Genomic DNA, 15,262 nt, shown 5'->3' with positions numbered 1-15,262 from the left:
GCAGTACATTAAAGGACCAATATGCAAGATATGTACTGAAATCAATCATAAATTGACCTCAGTATATCATAAGACATAAAGGAAACATGCTAGAAGGGAGGTGATTTTAAGATACTCCCATATGGCCATTTTCGACGCCCCTCGTTTTACCAGACATGAGATTAGCAGATTTTGCAGCTCTAGGGAGGATGGATGGGGGAGGAGCTCTTGTTAAGGTTTTGAATTTTAACAATAGTATCTATTTTTAATGGTAGGTAATGGAGGTAATGGAGTTGTTTAGAGTTTATGTGCTGCCTCTGTGATCCTTACATTGTTTTTGCCTCCGTTGGGCTTGTCCAGCTCCCAGGTGAAGGTGGATATGCTGCATTCGGCTGCGGGTGTGAAGGGGGAAGTCTTTCCAAACTGCAGAGCCTCCAGCAGAGTGGTCTTTCCCTGCCTGGGGGGGCCGATCACCAGCATCTTCAGCAGTCTGAACGGCTCAGCTTTCCGGAGGTGTGCCCTGAGGAACGCCAGGACAGAGCCAGAACCTGGAGAGAAGAGGTGTCACAGTCTGGAGTTATGACATCATTGATTCTTAAAGTAAATACACAGTTCACACATTTTAATTAATGTATTAGTTTCAAATGTGATGGTCTTACAATACTCCAGGTTGGATTAATGTTAATGAAGGTAAACAATAAAAGTATTACTCAGACTGTCTTGGAAAGACTTGGGAGCCGTTTGTCTTTGAGAATGTGCACACAGGAGCTGTTCATCAGTGAGAGCTTTCACCAATACAAATATCAGAGTGACAAGCTTTACTTCCCGTCACTTAAGTTACTGCGTTTGAAGGGATGTCCCTGTGCCATTCCGAAGAGGAATTTGGATATTATCAACATTTTGTCCGAATTTATTTAAGTGAAATGTTTGACACAAGGTACTAACATAACAGGTATTTTCTGAGGTCTTCTTTCATAAAGGCTTTCTGGTTAAGTGTTAGTAGCAATACATCTTAGTTAATTAGATAGATAGATAGATAGATAGATAGATAGATAGATTAGATAGATTAGATAGATAGATAGATAGATAGATAGATAGATAGATAGATAGATAGATAGATAGATAGATAGATAGATAGATAGATAGATAGATAGATAGATAGATAGATAGATAGATAGATAGATAGATAGATAGATAGATAGATAGATAGATTAGATAGATTAGATAGATTAGATAGATAGATAGATAGATAGATAGATACTTTATTGATTCCGAGGGAAATTCAGGGATTGTTTTTGTCGACTCTTTAGCAGTTCTTTAAGGACCTGAATCTAAATGCCTAAAACTTGTGTTGTTAGTCGAATTTCCTTTGAAGAGCAAAAAAAAATTAAAAAAATGGTGTGCGTTAATTTGGAGACACTTAAACTGTACCTTCTTTTCTGACATCTTGGGGCACATTCGTGACGTTGAGGTTTTCGATGTCAAGCTGCCACAGGTTGGAGAGCTGACCGAGCTCTGCTGGAAGCTCCCGGATTCCAGGGTTACTGTTCCCAGGGCAGGAGGAAGAAAAGTGCTCAGCAAGTCACATTAAAGACAATGTGACGTTGTTTTTAAAGACATAATAACTTTGGACATGGAATCTCATGTAAAGAGCCAAACAAGCTCCATGCACCCCACTTCATCAAAGAGTCAGTTTGGTCTCTGCAGCAGGGACGGCCATTAATGTGATTCTCACTGCTGGAGAGCTTATTATGACAAATCTTTTACCTTTGAATTGCCAATTATGATAACTTATATATAAACTTACAGTTTAATTAAGCTTTATATAATACTATATAAAGCTTTTAATCAAAGTTACCTCATGTATTTTTACTTTTATAAACAGAGCAGTGTACCAAAAAACTAAAAATGCATGCCAGCACTTCTTCTTTTCATTTTCACATATTTGTTGCAGGTCCATTAAACACACCAAGCATGGGTTGGTTGGTCGTTAAATTCCTAAAACAACACTATTCTACACTCATCCCACATTTCTCTGCTTGTTACACACTCAGAGACATGCAGCACAGTGCTCCGTCAGTGCTCTGTCTATAAGGAAATAGCACATTCGCAGATAGAGTGATTTATTTTTCATTTTCTAAGTTTGGAATAGAGGGTGAGGAGAAACTTTTGTGTCCCTCGTCTTCTACTGTTCTCGTATTGGTCCGATGTAGCGGAGTAAGATAAGGACCAATAGGAAAACTTGCCCTCTTCATCTCAGTCCTCGATTGTGGGACACCAAGCTCTCTGTCATGCAGACACAGATGAACCCTCAAACACAGACACACACGCAGACACACACACGCACACACTCAACAAAGAGATACTGTAGTTTGTATTTTGTGGCAGCATGCCTACAGACAATAAAACAGACTGTCTCATGGTACATGCACGCTTAGAGAAACAAGGATTCCAGCACAGAGAAAGAGTCAATAAATATGAACGGCTTCCCTTTACTTGATGTTAATCAGACAGAACATTAAGAATCATTAGATCCTGTCTGAGCCTGTCAACATGTCTGGAGATTTGAATAACTGATGCTGTGCACATTTTAGTTTTTGCCTAGCGGTGGGATTGTATCAGCGGTTATAACATGATGTGCATCTGGATATGTGTGTTGTGTCTCAGCAAGAACGTGAAAGAAGAGAAGTTAAATGTGTCAGTCTGAGTAATGAAAAATAATAGGAGAGATTTAGTAGTGTAGCTAGCAACATGTCTGTTGGCAAGTTAATATGGCTCTTAAAATGAGACACCCCTCCAGTCAAAACATGGACAAATTGGTCTGTGCTTTCTTCACAAAAGTATTGATCTCTGAAAATATTCTCGCGGGCCACATTGAGTGAGGAGGGGGGGCCACATGCAGCAAGTGGGCGAGCACTGCTCTAAGTTATGTTTGGCAGCAGCAGCACACTGTAGATCCATGACTTCCGTTCATCACTCTGGGATGAATGTCAGAGTGTAAGCAAACAGCTGCAAACAGCTGCAAACAGCTGCAGCAGGACTGACTTCATAGCAGACGTTCCCACACACTGAAGGAGCTCAAGTGTGACTATTTTCATTTTTTATTTCTGTCCAAAAGTGTAACTAGATCATCCTTTACAGCTCTTATGTTGATTTATGTTTGAAAGTTTTTCTCAGGGCCTGACTCATAAAAACAAGAACAACCTGGGCTTGTCTCCAAAAACAAATGTCTTTCATTAAAAGGGGACATGAAAAATCCACTTTGAGTGTGTTATTGAACATTTATTTAGGTAACCGGTGTGTCTATCGACCTACACAGTTTGAAATAAATTCCTCCAGTCCTTTGCTTGTGGTCTGCATAAGACGTGCATTTGTGTTTAAATATCATTTGAGACATATGCTGAATAGGACCTTGAGAACAGATAGCATTGACAATTAATGTGCACTTCATGGAGTGACTGGTGAACACAATCCAGTCTTACTGAATTCCCCCCTCAGTTTTAAAAAACAACAACACCATCAAGTATTAAGTCAACATAATGTGTGACTATTGCAGTTCTACATATGCTGAATAAAAAGATGGACAACATTACAGATCTCTAAAAATGAAAAGAATACAATAGGAGCGACCTCTACTGACTGGCTGCAATACTGGTCATAAGCTCCGCCTCCTCCACGTTAACAGAAAGTGACACGGGTCAAACTATAAACATGTTCTTAAATTCAGACTGTGTCATGAGATTATCATGCTGAAAAGATTTTTTTTCAATGAGTTATATGACGCTATAAAAAAAGCTATAAATGCCATGATTGACAGCTCTCTTAATGAACACAGCAGTGCACCAGATTATCAGAGTAAAGAACACTCATACAAGTCACTGAACTTTCCATAACTGTGAATGTCTGCTTCAAACCAAGACAAGACAGACAGGCCACTGTATGAACACACACACAAACACAGACGGACGGACTCACTTGGAGAGGTAGAGCTCAGTGAGGTTGTGCAGACCACACACAGATTGGGGAACACACTCCAGCTGGTTGTCATTCAAGTAAAGGACTTCCAGAGACTCCCGCAGGATCATGGGAAACTCTATGGGACACACTGAGGAGAGAGACATACAGAGTCACAGTTAACACACAGCAACAACACAAACTGTGTGAATGGACGTTGAACCAGGACTACTCCACACGTGCTCGGTTTAAGTAGTGATAAAACAAAGTGGCTCGCTGACAGTGAAGTCAGCAGAGCCCAGCGTCCATGATGAAACACTATCGCAGTCTCTCGATAAAGGGCCCAAGCTGACCACATCTCCTACGGCTAATACTTTCACTACTAACAAGGACCTCATACAGCCCCACTTCAACGACTTACTATCCCTATATAAGTCCTATGATAAGACTCATACAGAATCACTGCTGCTCCACTCTTGTGTCAACTCATGATCATATGTAATTTGAAGCAGATGTACCTGGGTCCGGGTCCCTCCTGTTCCAAGTCGTCAGGAAGGCCAGCCTCCTGGATTTGGGCCCCTCCTCTGTTCTAAAGACAAAGTTTAAAATACAGAAACAGATCACATTTCTAAGCTGAAAAAAAAAATCAAGCTAATGCACACGCGTCAAAAACTTCCTTGAGTGTCCACCAAAGCCCGGCTGCAAGGTCCAAAGTCCCCATTAACGTCATGTTTAAATGATCGTTTCTCCAGCAGGAATAAATTGATTCAATTAAAGGTTTCTTTATTGGTAAACCAAAAAAAAATGCATATTAAGGGGTGTGGCTGTGTTGACTGACAGTTGTCGCTGTTTGTTTCACCTCTTTGTTTTTGTTTCTGGATAGATTTAAAGTTAGATTCAGTATTTACAATATGGCGCCATCATTGAGCTTCAAAACACCTTAGTGTTTGAGGCAGTCTGTGGTTCTAAAGTCAATGGGGATCTAAATGAACATACCTCAACTAAAACAAAGCACAGCACCAAAATAATCACGAACAGGTGTTAAAAGTTTGACCTGATTTCATATGTAAAGGGAATAAATTAAATATTCAAGTTTCACATTCAAAATGAGTTCTCATTAAACCGATACGGTTATATCTTGAAAATGTCCCACACAATTAAAGACCACATTACGTGCTTCTACTCTGACATAAAAACAAAAAGTGTGAACACCCAAAGCCCAAATGTTCACCTTAACTTTTCTTGGACTTTCTCCTGCCAGAGTTAAGGTTTTCAGCATAAAATCGAGGTGAGTTGGGAAGGTATGATGACCTTACTGTGCCACACAACCATAGAACGCACGTGAGCGCTGCATCTGACTGTGTGTATAATGAAAATGCTTTGTTATGTTTATTTTTTGCCATTATCCTCATCTCAACTGTTTTGTTGATATGGTGAATGTGTAAGCATAAAGGCAAACATTCTCAACTCTTTTCCCACATCTAGAAAACATCTGTGAAAACAGCTGTACGGTGATGGGACTTTAACCTGCTTTAAGTTCTTAACACTGCGTTATTAAACTTTAGTAAGCATGGCGAGTTTCTTTTCTTTACAGCTGACCTTATCTAAGACTCACTCACGGATAGAGGACTCAGTATGTGTGTCTCTGTGGACCTACTTGCCCAGCTGGTTCCTGGAAAAGTCGAGGGTCCTGAGCTGAGAGCACTTCCACTTAGCTGGGGCTGGGAGTGTCGCAATCTGATTCCCACACAGCCTCAGAGAGACCAGAGCCTGATGGGAGAGAGGAGGGGAGGATGGGTGAGATAAACCACACACTCTCTATTTACTCTGCAGGAATTCAGACAGTTAGTATACTCTCTCACTGAGCAGCGGTAAGGACATCAAGCTCCAGTTATCTGAGGTCAGAGCAGCATTTTTAAACCTGGGACCTATTTTTACACTGCTGTTTGAATAACGCACAGTTTAAGCTTTATCCTGCTGGACTATCAAAAGTTGTTCGCTAAACGTTGTTGCATTTGTCTCCGATAGATCCAGATTGTCATTCTAAGTTTCTGACAACATTACAGTGAGGATCCCTAGAGAGATTAAACATTTGTGTTGGAGAGTTCGATGATTTTCTTATCACAAACAGCTGTGACATCACTGTCGACAAACACACCGGACTGAATTTAGAAAAAGATTCATTTTACCTGACAGAACAGAGGAGTTACTGATCTACTGCTGCCTACGTCTTCTTTGTTATTTTGTGTTAAAAAGGCATCAACATGTCAACCAAGTCACAAAAACAAACCATTGTTCTGTAAAATGTAAATGTCTTGATTTAATGTCCAATAATAATCAGAGAAATTAAAATGCTACAATCTATACAAAACGTTTGATTAAATGAATGAATCACTATTTTAGTATCTGCTTTATTGGTCAGGCATAAATACACAAAGACTTTTCTAAAACATGTAAACATGAAATGCAACAACTAATGCTACATCTTTTAAAGAATTATGTAATTAATTATCCCTTATTCAATGTTTATCCCTCTCATACAAAAAAGGTAAACGCTATGTTAACTTAGCTTTAACGGGTTCGTTTGTATTGTTGTGTATTACATTAATGTTGTCTTGGATCTGACCTTGACTATTAGAAACACTGAACTGACTAAACTGTAAACAAAGCAGCATGAGACAAACGACTGCTTGTTCGATGAGGTTAAATAAGTGCTTTTGTCTCTGAAGTTTGGTTTCTTTCAGGGAGCAATGTAACAGCTGTTTCTGACTTCAGGCTGTCAGTGAAAACAAGAGCACTTTCAGTGATTGTACTTTGATGAGATACATCTGCAGCCATTACAGCCTGTGTCACTGCTGCAGGCCCACAACATCTGCAGGACAAATTCCACCCCTGTTTTGAACTTCTAAGTCATTAAAACTGCACCTCAAAGTCTACAGAAAACTGTTTCAACTATTAAAAAAATAACTATTTCAAACTTTAAAGTGAATACACCGGCCCTAATAATGATCTCCCTTGATTTTAACTACATATTTTACTTTTTATTCAGAAAGCAGCCGAGACATTTTAGATATCAAGGTCAGGACCGTTGAAAGTTTAATTCAAGAAAAACTTAAAAAAAGAAAATAAATCTTGAAATAACATAACTCCTACATGTCATTTAAAAACAAAACTTGTTCATACAGAGTTTCTCATTAAAACTCTCTATAGTCTTCAAACCCTGAGATGAAGCAGCAGTGCCATCTGGAGGCTGCCTAACAGATAACACATAACGTCATTACCTCCCTTCCTTTCCTTTCGTCTGCCTTTGACAAGCTACATCAACAGTAGGTTTTACAAAGCTTTCCCAAACAATTCATAAGGGTTTCACTCACTATTCTGTTATCACAGCAGCTTACAAAGTAATATATAGGAGAGTGCAGAATTATTGGCTGAAAACTGTTTAAAAAAACAACATGAGAAGGCTGATAACTAAGGAGAGACGTCTTCCTCTCTCTTTTCAACTGCAGAGCACAGAGGCGCTCCTCAAATCACGTATGAGAGGAGATCAGAGAGAGAGGCGTTTGGTCACTTGTTTATCCATCTAAGATGGTGATTGTATAAGGCTGATTAAAAAAAAAAGAAAAAAATATGAAAATGGTCAGCAAATAGATTTTAACTTAACGGCTCGCCAGGTGAGCTGTATATGAGGGAAACACTGCATACACTAAAGAAATTAATTCCCTTCAGCTCGTGCCCTCCAGGTGAAGAGTCACAGATCCAGCGCCCAGCTGTTTGTTTACAATCCAAGAGGATTAGAGTTATCGTATCGGATCAAATCAGGTTTTTCAATAGAAAAGAAATTCTCATTTCAAACATTTTCTCGTGTTTTGCTTCAGTGAAAAAGTGGATGCGGTACACTAGGTTTGTAAAACAATTAAGGAATTGTCTTTATTAAGCGTTTAAACAAATAAGATCAATATCACATTTTTCTCATTTAAAGAAGCTGTGAGGTCCTGTGGACAAAGAATGTCGTGTGGAGTACCCTTTAAAGCTCTAATAATCTGGATTTGATCATCATTAAATCTATTTTTTTTTTAATCATGGTAATTGAATCCATTTTTTCTTTGGATCAAAGTGAGCTAGGTTACTGCACAGAGAGTGATCTCACCTCCAGTTCAAATAAGTGGGGTGGCAGCTCGGTCAGGCTGTTGTCAGAGAAGTCCAGCTCCTGCAGCTGAGTCCTCCAAAAGATGGAGAAAGTGTCCGGAAGACTTTTGATCACATTGGAGGAAGCTTTGCATTGTTTCTGCACAGGTCAAGAAAGAGAGAGGAAAATGATATTTATGTATAAATATCTGCTTAAGATGATAGCCATCACTGACAAATCAGCAGATTTTAAAATGTGGACTGATACATATATATTTTTTTAATTATATACTTAATGATGTCTACAAGTTGAAATGCTGCTAATTAGAAAATACAAGTAGTTTGTGCAGTGGGAAAAAGTCAAATGAATAAACATGGTGGTGGGAAAGTTCAGAACAAAAATTGTTCTTGAATGTTAAACTGACGAGTGCAATGGGAATATCATTTGTAATTTTTCTCAAGCACATTTCCAGGACATATTCTCTGCTGGACACAAAAACACTGAGCAAGTGTAATTGAGGGAGACAATAAACACATCATATATCTTTAAAATGTGTGGCATTGTATAGGATTTAGTTATTATTTATTTGTATGTAGACTGCATGGAGGAGGACAACTTTTTGGGGGAGTTTGTGCCCGACTATCATTACAGCTAAAAGCTTTGTGAATTAGAGGTTGAGACGGAGCAGATAGTGGGAGTAATTAAGCAAAAATGTGGCGCTATTAGCAAACGCAATCCATTGTCAATGAGTCAGGGCCTCAGTGTATCAATCATTAACACCTGTTGTGAACCTCTTGTAGATGCTAACTTCAGTATAATATGAAATAACTGTATTGATAAAATGAAAATGGAATAAGTGAATAAAGTGAATTCTGATCTGACATGGTGGCACATTGAGCGTCTCACCAGTGGACAGGCCCAGGCGTCAGGGAAACAGCTCAGTGTGTTCTTGCACACATTGAGGACGCTCAATGATTTCAGAGAGTGCATGACAGACACGGGCAGACTGCTCAGACAGTTCTCAGACACATCCAGCTCCTCCAGTTTACGCAGGCCGATCCAGTTAGTACCTGACGATAAGGAAAAAAGTATCGACACAATTAAAGTCTCTGATGTGACTCTCTAATCTCTCAAAGGTTCCTTATTAATCTTATAAAGGAAATGATGTCACAGCAGCTTCAATCACAGCCAAGAAACAATATCTAAAAACATGCATGCACATAAAAACTATGCACAAATATGATACAAACATGTTCCCAAAACAGTAAACGATCAACCTTTATTTTCCCACAATAAAAAACATTTTCAACGATTCTGAAATTAATTTGGCTCAAAGCATCAATAAGAGATGAAGTACAACAGATGCAATGCTCTAGAGGAGGAAATAACATCAGTTAGGACAGGAATTACAGAAATACATGGTCCCATCAGAGATGGGCTTTTTTCTCATTATTTTATGGCGTATCTTGTATCCAGGCAAAGTGTTATGTCATTATAGTGTGTCCTATATCTCTTTTATCGAACCATCTCAAGCCCTCGCAGACTCACACACTCTCACACTCTGTTCGATCAGATCCAGGGTGTGTGGCGAGTAGTCCTTGTAAAATGAATCATTTAGACATTGAAAACAGTTAAAAGATATTTCCCCTCACTTAAATAATGGGTTTAATTTGGTCTAATAACGGCAATGTATTGATTCATATTTTACGCTGTAGTAACTTAATAGTTCCAGAAGATGGGAGCAGAGAGCAGCACAAGAACAACTTGAAAGTTTTTCCTGTACTGTTGAAAGAAGTTTATAAATAACAACAAAATGGAGTAATTTTAACAGAGAGAACAGGAGTAGCTCTGCAGAGCTTCGAACAGGTGAGAAAGGTCCACTGGTCTTTTCTAAGTATGGAGACTTTTCAGTAGACTGAACCCTTGCGATCTTTCAGTGGGAATTATTTAGGTCCACCTCAGTAGACTGAACATTTCACCATGGACGCTGGGATTTGTGCAGTATGGTTTGGATGCATTCCTTCAGGAAATTAAATGTATTTCAACACCCACAATAAAATGTCATTTCACGTGCCTCGAAAAAACAAAACAAAAAAAACGTGGATGGATGTCAAATATCAACCTACTGTGTGCACCTTCTGAACAAAATAGGTCCTAACAGTATACAGCATGGATAAAAGGGACCGTCTACTGTCAGGTTGTGTAGGCAGTTGGCAATTTGGAAGCACTACCTGTGTTAATCAGAGAACCTGAAGTCCCAAAAAGTAAAAAATTTATATCTTGTGCGCACAATTTTATTTCATTTCTTTTTACTTTTTGGGACTTCAGGGGCTCCATCTCCATCTGCAGAATTAAGGTATATTCCTAATCCTTTTTTTTTTTATAAAAAAATGTTTTCTAGAAAAAAGGAATACTTTTCAAAAAACTTGTAGGGAATTGAAGTGTAAAAAATGTTTGCGCACTACATATATATTTATATATATATATATATATATATATATATATATATATATATATATATTTATATATATATATATATATATATATATATATATATATATATATATATATATAGAGAGAGAGAGAGAGAGAGAGAGAGAGAGAGAGAGATTTAGATATAGATATATAGATATATATCTGGTTTCATGAAATCACTTCATCCAACAGTATGGAAGAACATACCAGTGGAGATGTCAAACAGGACTGCCAGCTGGTTCTTGGCAGCAGAGAGTCTCTGGATGTGGGTCAGGTGGAGAAGTCCAAGCGGTAAGGTGGTCAGTTTGTTCTGAGAGAGGTTGACCTGCCGTAAACTAAAACACCAAAACGGAGAGAGGCTGATACAGTTATTCAGATGAGACAAGCAGATCAGTTTACACCTCAACACCAGTGTATACACAAGTTTACATTACTCATGTCTAAGTATAGAAAAGGAACTTCTGACAAAAGGTTTGTTCACCACTTGAACTTGAAGTGAAGATCAGGAGTTTGATCTCTTAGGGTCAAAACAATGGAACAAACTAAGGCACAGGTAAATTTAGATTTGACACTATGACAAGGAAATCTTTAGTTGATGCGTTAGTTTGTTCAGACTGTTAAGATGACATTAAGTTCAGAAACAATTCCTATAAAGCAAGCGGGGTATTTCTCGATCTAAAAATGTAGTAGAAGATGTGTTGTATTGAGATATAACACATATACAGCGTGTACCTGGAGCAGATGACCTCCTGTGAGCTGTGTGAAGCCGGCAGCTCGCTGAGCAGGTTATCAGAGAGGTCCAGAGAGCTGAGGTGAATCAGACCCCAGGGCACCACAGAGGGGAGAGCAGCCAGGCTGTTAGACGACAGATCCAGGACCGTGATCCTGGAGGACACGTCCATGAACCAGTCAAGCTCCAACCAGGGCAGCTGCAGACCCCTCCAACACACCCTGACAGCCTTAACAAACACACACATACTGCTATTAATGAACATATTTTGGCATTATTATTATGACTCATTTTATATCAGGACAAATATGGAAACTATATATTTGATCACATACATTTTCATAAGACAAGCAGTCCTTTTACAAAAACATTGGCTGTTTAACGGAAGAATGCGTGACATTGAGACAGCAGATATCCAGCATATTCTGTAAATGTCTCTGAGTCATGACTGTCAACAATGAGTGAGAAGCGCGAGTTGCATCAGCTGTATAGTTGTCGGAGCTGTTTATGTCATGTTTACATGGAGAACATTGCCTTGCGTATAAATCTGTTTTATTCAAAGACTTGAGAAATGAAGAATAACATACTTTACTGACTGCTGATGTGGATGTAATGGAAGTGTATTTAGATCGCCATCATTCTGCGCCACCTCTTCTCTTCTGAGACTAATGTTTATTATTTTTTAAATGTCCCTAATTCACATGAAATAAAAAATAAAATAAAAAAATGTATGTGCAATATGGAGATGTGAGTTCACTAAAGTGTGCTACTGCTAACATTAGCCTTAGCTCTTCATTTTTTTTTTTGCTGTTATGCATTGAAGCATATATTAAGTCGAAATGTAATCTACATTTTCAGTCCTAGTCATCTCTGCTCTGCAGTCAAAAAGCTTCTTCCCCTTCACCAACTTGGTGAATTGTCACAGATATGAATGACATATCTGCAGCTGACAACCAACACGTGTTCATGAAAATCTTGATTTGATGATTTTGATTTTGGGAGAGTGGCATGACTGGATAGCTAGCTATCAGCTATAGTTGTTGATCAAATTATATTTACTGTTTGTTATTAGTACACAAAGTTATTGACTTGAAATGTTGCTAAAACACGTGAGATCAGATGGTTATTCTAGTTGTCTGCCAACATTACAGAAAGGGTCCCACAGAGAGATACCTTTTATTAAAGGAGAAGATTTTTCTGTTACATCACTCCTTACATACACACCAGACTCCACTGACAAGTCAGAATCCTGAGGTTTGTTAGAATCCTGCAGAGCTCTTCGACTGAATCCACCCTGATTATGATGCTCTTCTCTGAAAGCCTCACATGTACTCAACAACAAAAAAACACATCACTCTGCACACCTTTGTTTCTACATTACTGACCAGCTCTCCGTCTGGGTCTGTGCTTTCTTGCACTTTGAGTCTGAGGAGGTGTTTGCTGAAGGCTGGATGGTCCATCAGGGTGTACGAGGAGAAGCCGGCTCCGTTCTGCAGCAGAAAGTGAGCTATTTCTTCATTTCCTGTGACACAAAACAAAACATACTGCTCACTGCACACTCTCACTGATTCTAGAAATACAGTCTACAGGTTTTGATTCAGGCCGTCACCATGAATACCAGAATGGTATACTTAAGTATGTTTCGAGAAACAATTACACGTACCTGTATGATACCACGGCAGCACAAATTGAAGACTCTAATCTACACTCTGTCTAAATTGCTGTTTTCTGATCAAACAGCTCTGGGGACTTTTTGAAGAGGACCTATGCACTGGAGAGTTCCCTGAGAACCACAGACAATGAGTACTTAGTTTGTGTCTGCATTCACACTTCCCTGGTTTCTTCAAATGATTTTAAGAGCTATGTTGTCTTCACTAAATTGTGGGAGCTGCAACTACCAAAACCAGCTACTTCCTTGCAAAAAGATGACTTGAGTCAAAGCATGTTTTTAACCTCGACTTATAAGTGCAAATATATGAAATATGCATCAATTTACTCACGACATTGCCTCTGAGGTGTCTACTTTATAGATTGTATGTGGTCACATTCAGCAGGCTTCCTCAAAACGACCTTACAGGAAGTGATATATGGAAAGTGACTGGTAATGCAAGACTTTTCAAAATAAAAGTCCAATCATATTATGCCAGGAGACAACACAACGGCTTTTACCAACTTTGCCAACCTTTTCAGCGGTTGGTGGGATTGGCTCTTGTGTTCAACCAGACAACAAATACTGATGTATGGACCAATCACAGTGCACTCAAAGTCCCTCTTGTTCTGAAGGTCTACCTACTCTGAGTTAAAAAAAAATAGAAAAAAGAAAAACATTTCCTCTATACAGGGTTATACAGGCACAGGTATACAGGCTAAAGCTGCTCCTTTTACTGTACAGTTAATTAAAGAGGACTGTCCACAAAACAACAAACAGATAAACTAAACTATGAAAAGGTTCCTGCATTTCCAAAAACACCTGATGTTTTTAAGTAAATTAAGACAATGTGCAGGAATTTGCCTAGAATACTCATGCAATCCAAACCGTGAGCAGAAACTTAGCTACAATATTTGTGCCATGTAGACAGTGTGCTAGAGTTCAGCGGCAATGAATCGGCAATTTAGACAGAGTGGGAGGTGTTTGTCGCCAATTTTTTGATGGACTTAATCCTCCTTTGTATTCCTACAAACCTGTCTTCTAAAAAAACCTTTGCCATTTTTTGATACTTTGTGTTTTTGGTTGTTGCTTTGTGTTTATTCTAAAACATGTTGTATCGCAAAAAAAACAACATTAACATCAACAAACGTAGTAACTATGAAATGCTTACGGATGTTCCACATTGAGGACTTTTATTGTCCCAAAGTGTTAATTGTATTATCATTATGCAATGTTGTCATTCTGCCCCCTTAATTAAAACTGGTGAGAGGGTAACGCTGTATAACCAGCAGTGTGTTTGTGTTGTATTTCATACATCATGTTGTGAAGTTGTGCGTTTGCGTCCCTGCTCAGCTGCTGCAGTAACTCCCTTTGGATCAGAGAAATTATCCTCAGAGCCAAGCAACCTTTGTTCAAGGTAAGATCAAGTGGAATGCAGGCTCACATCCACAACTTTATATGGTTTTACTCTTTCATAGCACAGCATATAAAACCGTATTTAAACTTAGTACATGAACATTTCAGTTTCATTTAGTGAATAACGTGATGCCTTTACTGATTTAGTGGGTAAATGATGAACAGAGTTTAACTGCAGGGACTTTTCCATGGACCAGGACCTTTTTCTGTTTCCACTGCTTAAACTCCAGAGACAATATGACACCAAAGACAGTCTCACTGCTTTGCTGATTGTACTTTACAGAAGTAAAGGAACTGTGGGGTTGGGCCTTGAAGTGAACATTTTTTGTTTTGTTGCTTTTAAAAAAAATCATTTGTGTCAATCATTTTCTCTTTGAGGCTAATCCTTTTCCTATTAAAATAGGTATCAGTGTGGTTGGATTTTTAACAGAATGAAACCAAAGTTTAAAATCTGCTATCGTTGCAACCATAGTGTGTGTCTGTATTTCTCATACTATGTTTCTGTTAAAAAGAAATCTGAAAGAAATCTGAGTTCGCCAAACATCCAATCAGCTTTGGTGTTTTGAAGTGGCTAAAAAATGTGGAAACCATGTGAATCCTGTTTCTGTTTGGAAACTCATATCCAGGAGCCTTATATTAGCACAATAAAAAACCTGCTAACAAGCAGTTTGCTGTGATCTGATTAGAAGAAATGACAACAGAATAGTCCTGCATTGGACCCTACCTGCTCGTGCTGCAGCGTACAGCGGCAGCCCAGTGATAACAGCAAACTCATCGCTGTGGATGGCACAGTCTTTGGCATCGGCTCCATAACTTTGGACCAGCATCCGGACCACGTCCAGGTGACCCTGCTGACAGGATGTGGCCAGCATCCAGTTCAACAAGTCTCCCCTTAGACATGGACCTGTAACAGGATCAGAGACCGAGTGAT

At 38.9% G+C, this 15,262-nt stretch overlaps 1 protein-coding gene across 2 annotated transcripts in view; it reads right to left on the bottom strand.

The window, feature by feature from the left end:
• lrrk1 (leucine-rich repeat kinase 1) overlaps window positions 1-15,262 on the bottom strand; it is a 67,483-nt gene that overhangs the window by 33,478 nt on the left and 18,743 nt on the right. For both annotated transcript variants that reach the window (XM_079339082.1, XM_079339083.1), the window contains exons 5-15: window positions 15,056-15,235; window positions 12,653-12,789; window positions 11,270-11,496; window positions 10,745-10,872; window positions 8,969-9,132; window positions 8,084-8,221; window positions 5,591-5,703; window positions 4,452-4,522; window positions 3,955-4,084; window positions 1,411-1,523; window positions 310-527 (exon numbers count right to left, since the gene is read on the bottom strand). In XM_079339082.1, the coding sequence (XP_079195208.1) occupies window positions 310-527; window positions 1,411-1,523; window positions 3,955-4,084; window positions 4,452-4,522; window positions 5,591-5,703; window positions 8,084-8,221; window positions 8,969-9,132; window positions 10,745-10,872; window positions 11,270-11,496; window positions 12,653-12,789; window positions 15,056-15,235 (1,619 nt within the window). The remainder of the gene's footprint in view (window positions 1-309; window positions 528-1,410; window positions 1,524-3,954; window positions 4,085-4,451; window positions 4,523-5,590; window positions 5,704-8,083; window positions 8,222-8,968; window positions 9,133-10,744; window positions 10,873-11,269; window positions 11,497-12,652; window positions 12,790-15,055; window positions 15,236-15,262) is intronic.

This window comes from Symphodus melops (genome assembly GCF_947650265.1).
Source record: "Symphodus melops genome assembly, chromosome: 3".
Classification (NCBI taxonomy): domain Eukaryota; kingdom Metazoa; phylum Chordata; class Actinopteri; order Labriformes; family Labridae; genus Symphodus; species Symphodus melops.
Note: the sequence above shows the minus strand (reverse complement) of the source record. Positions and strands in the feature narration are given on the sequence as shown.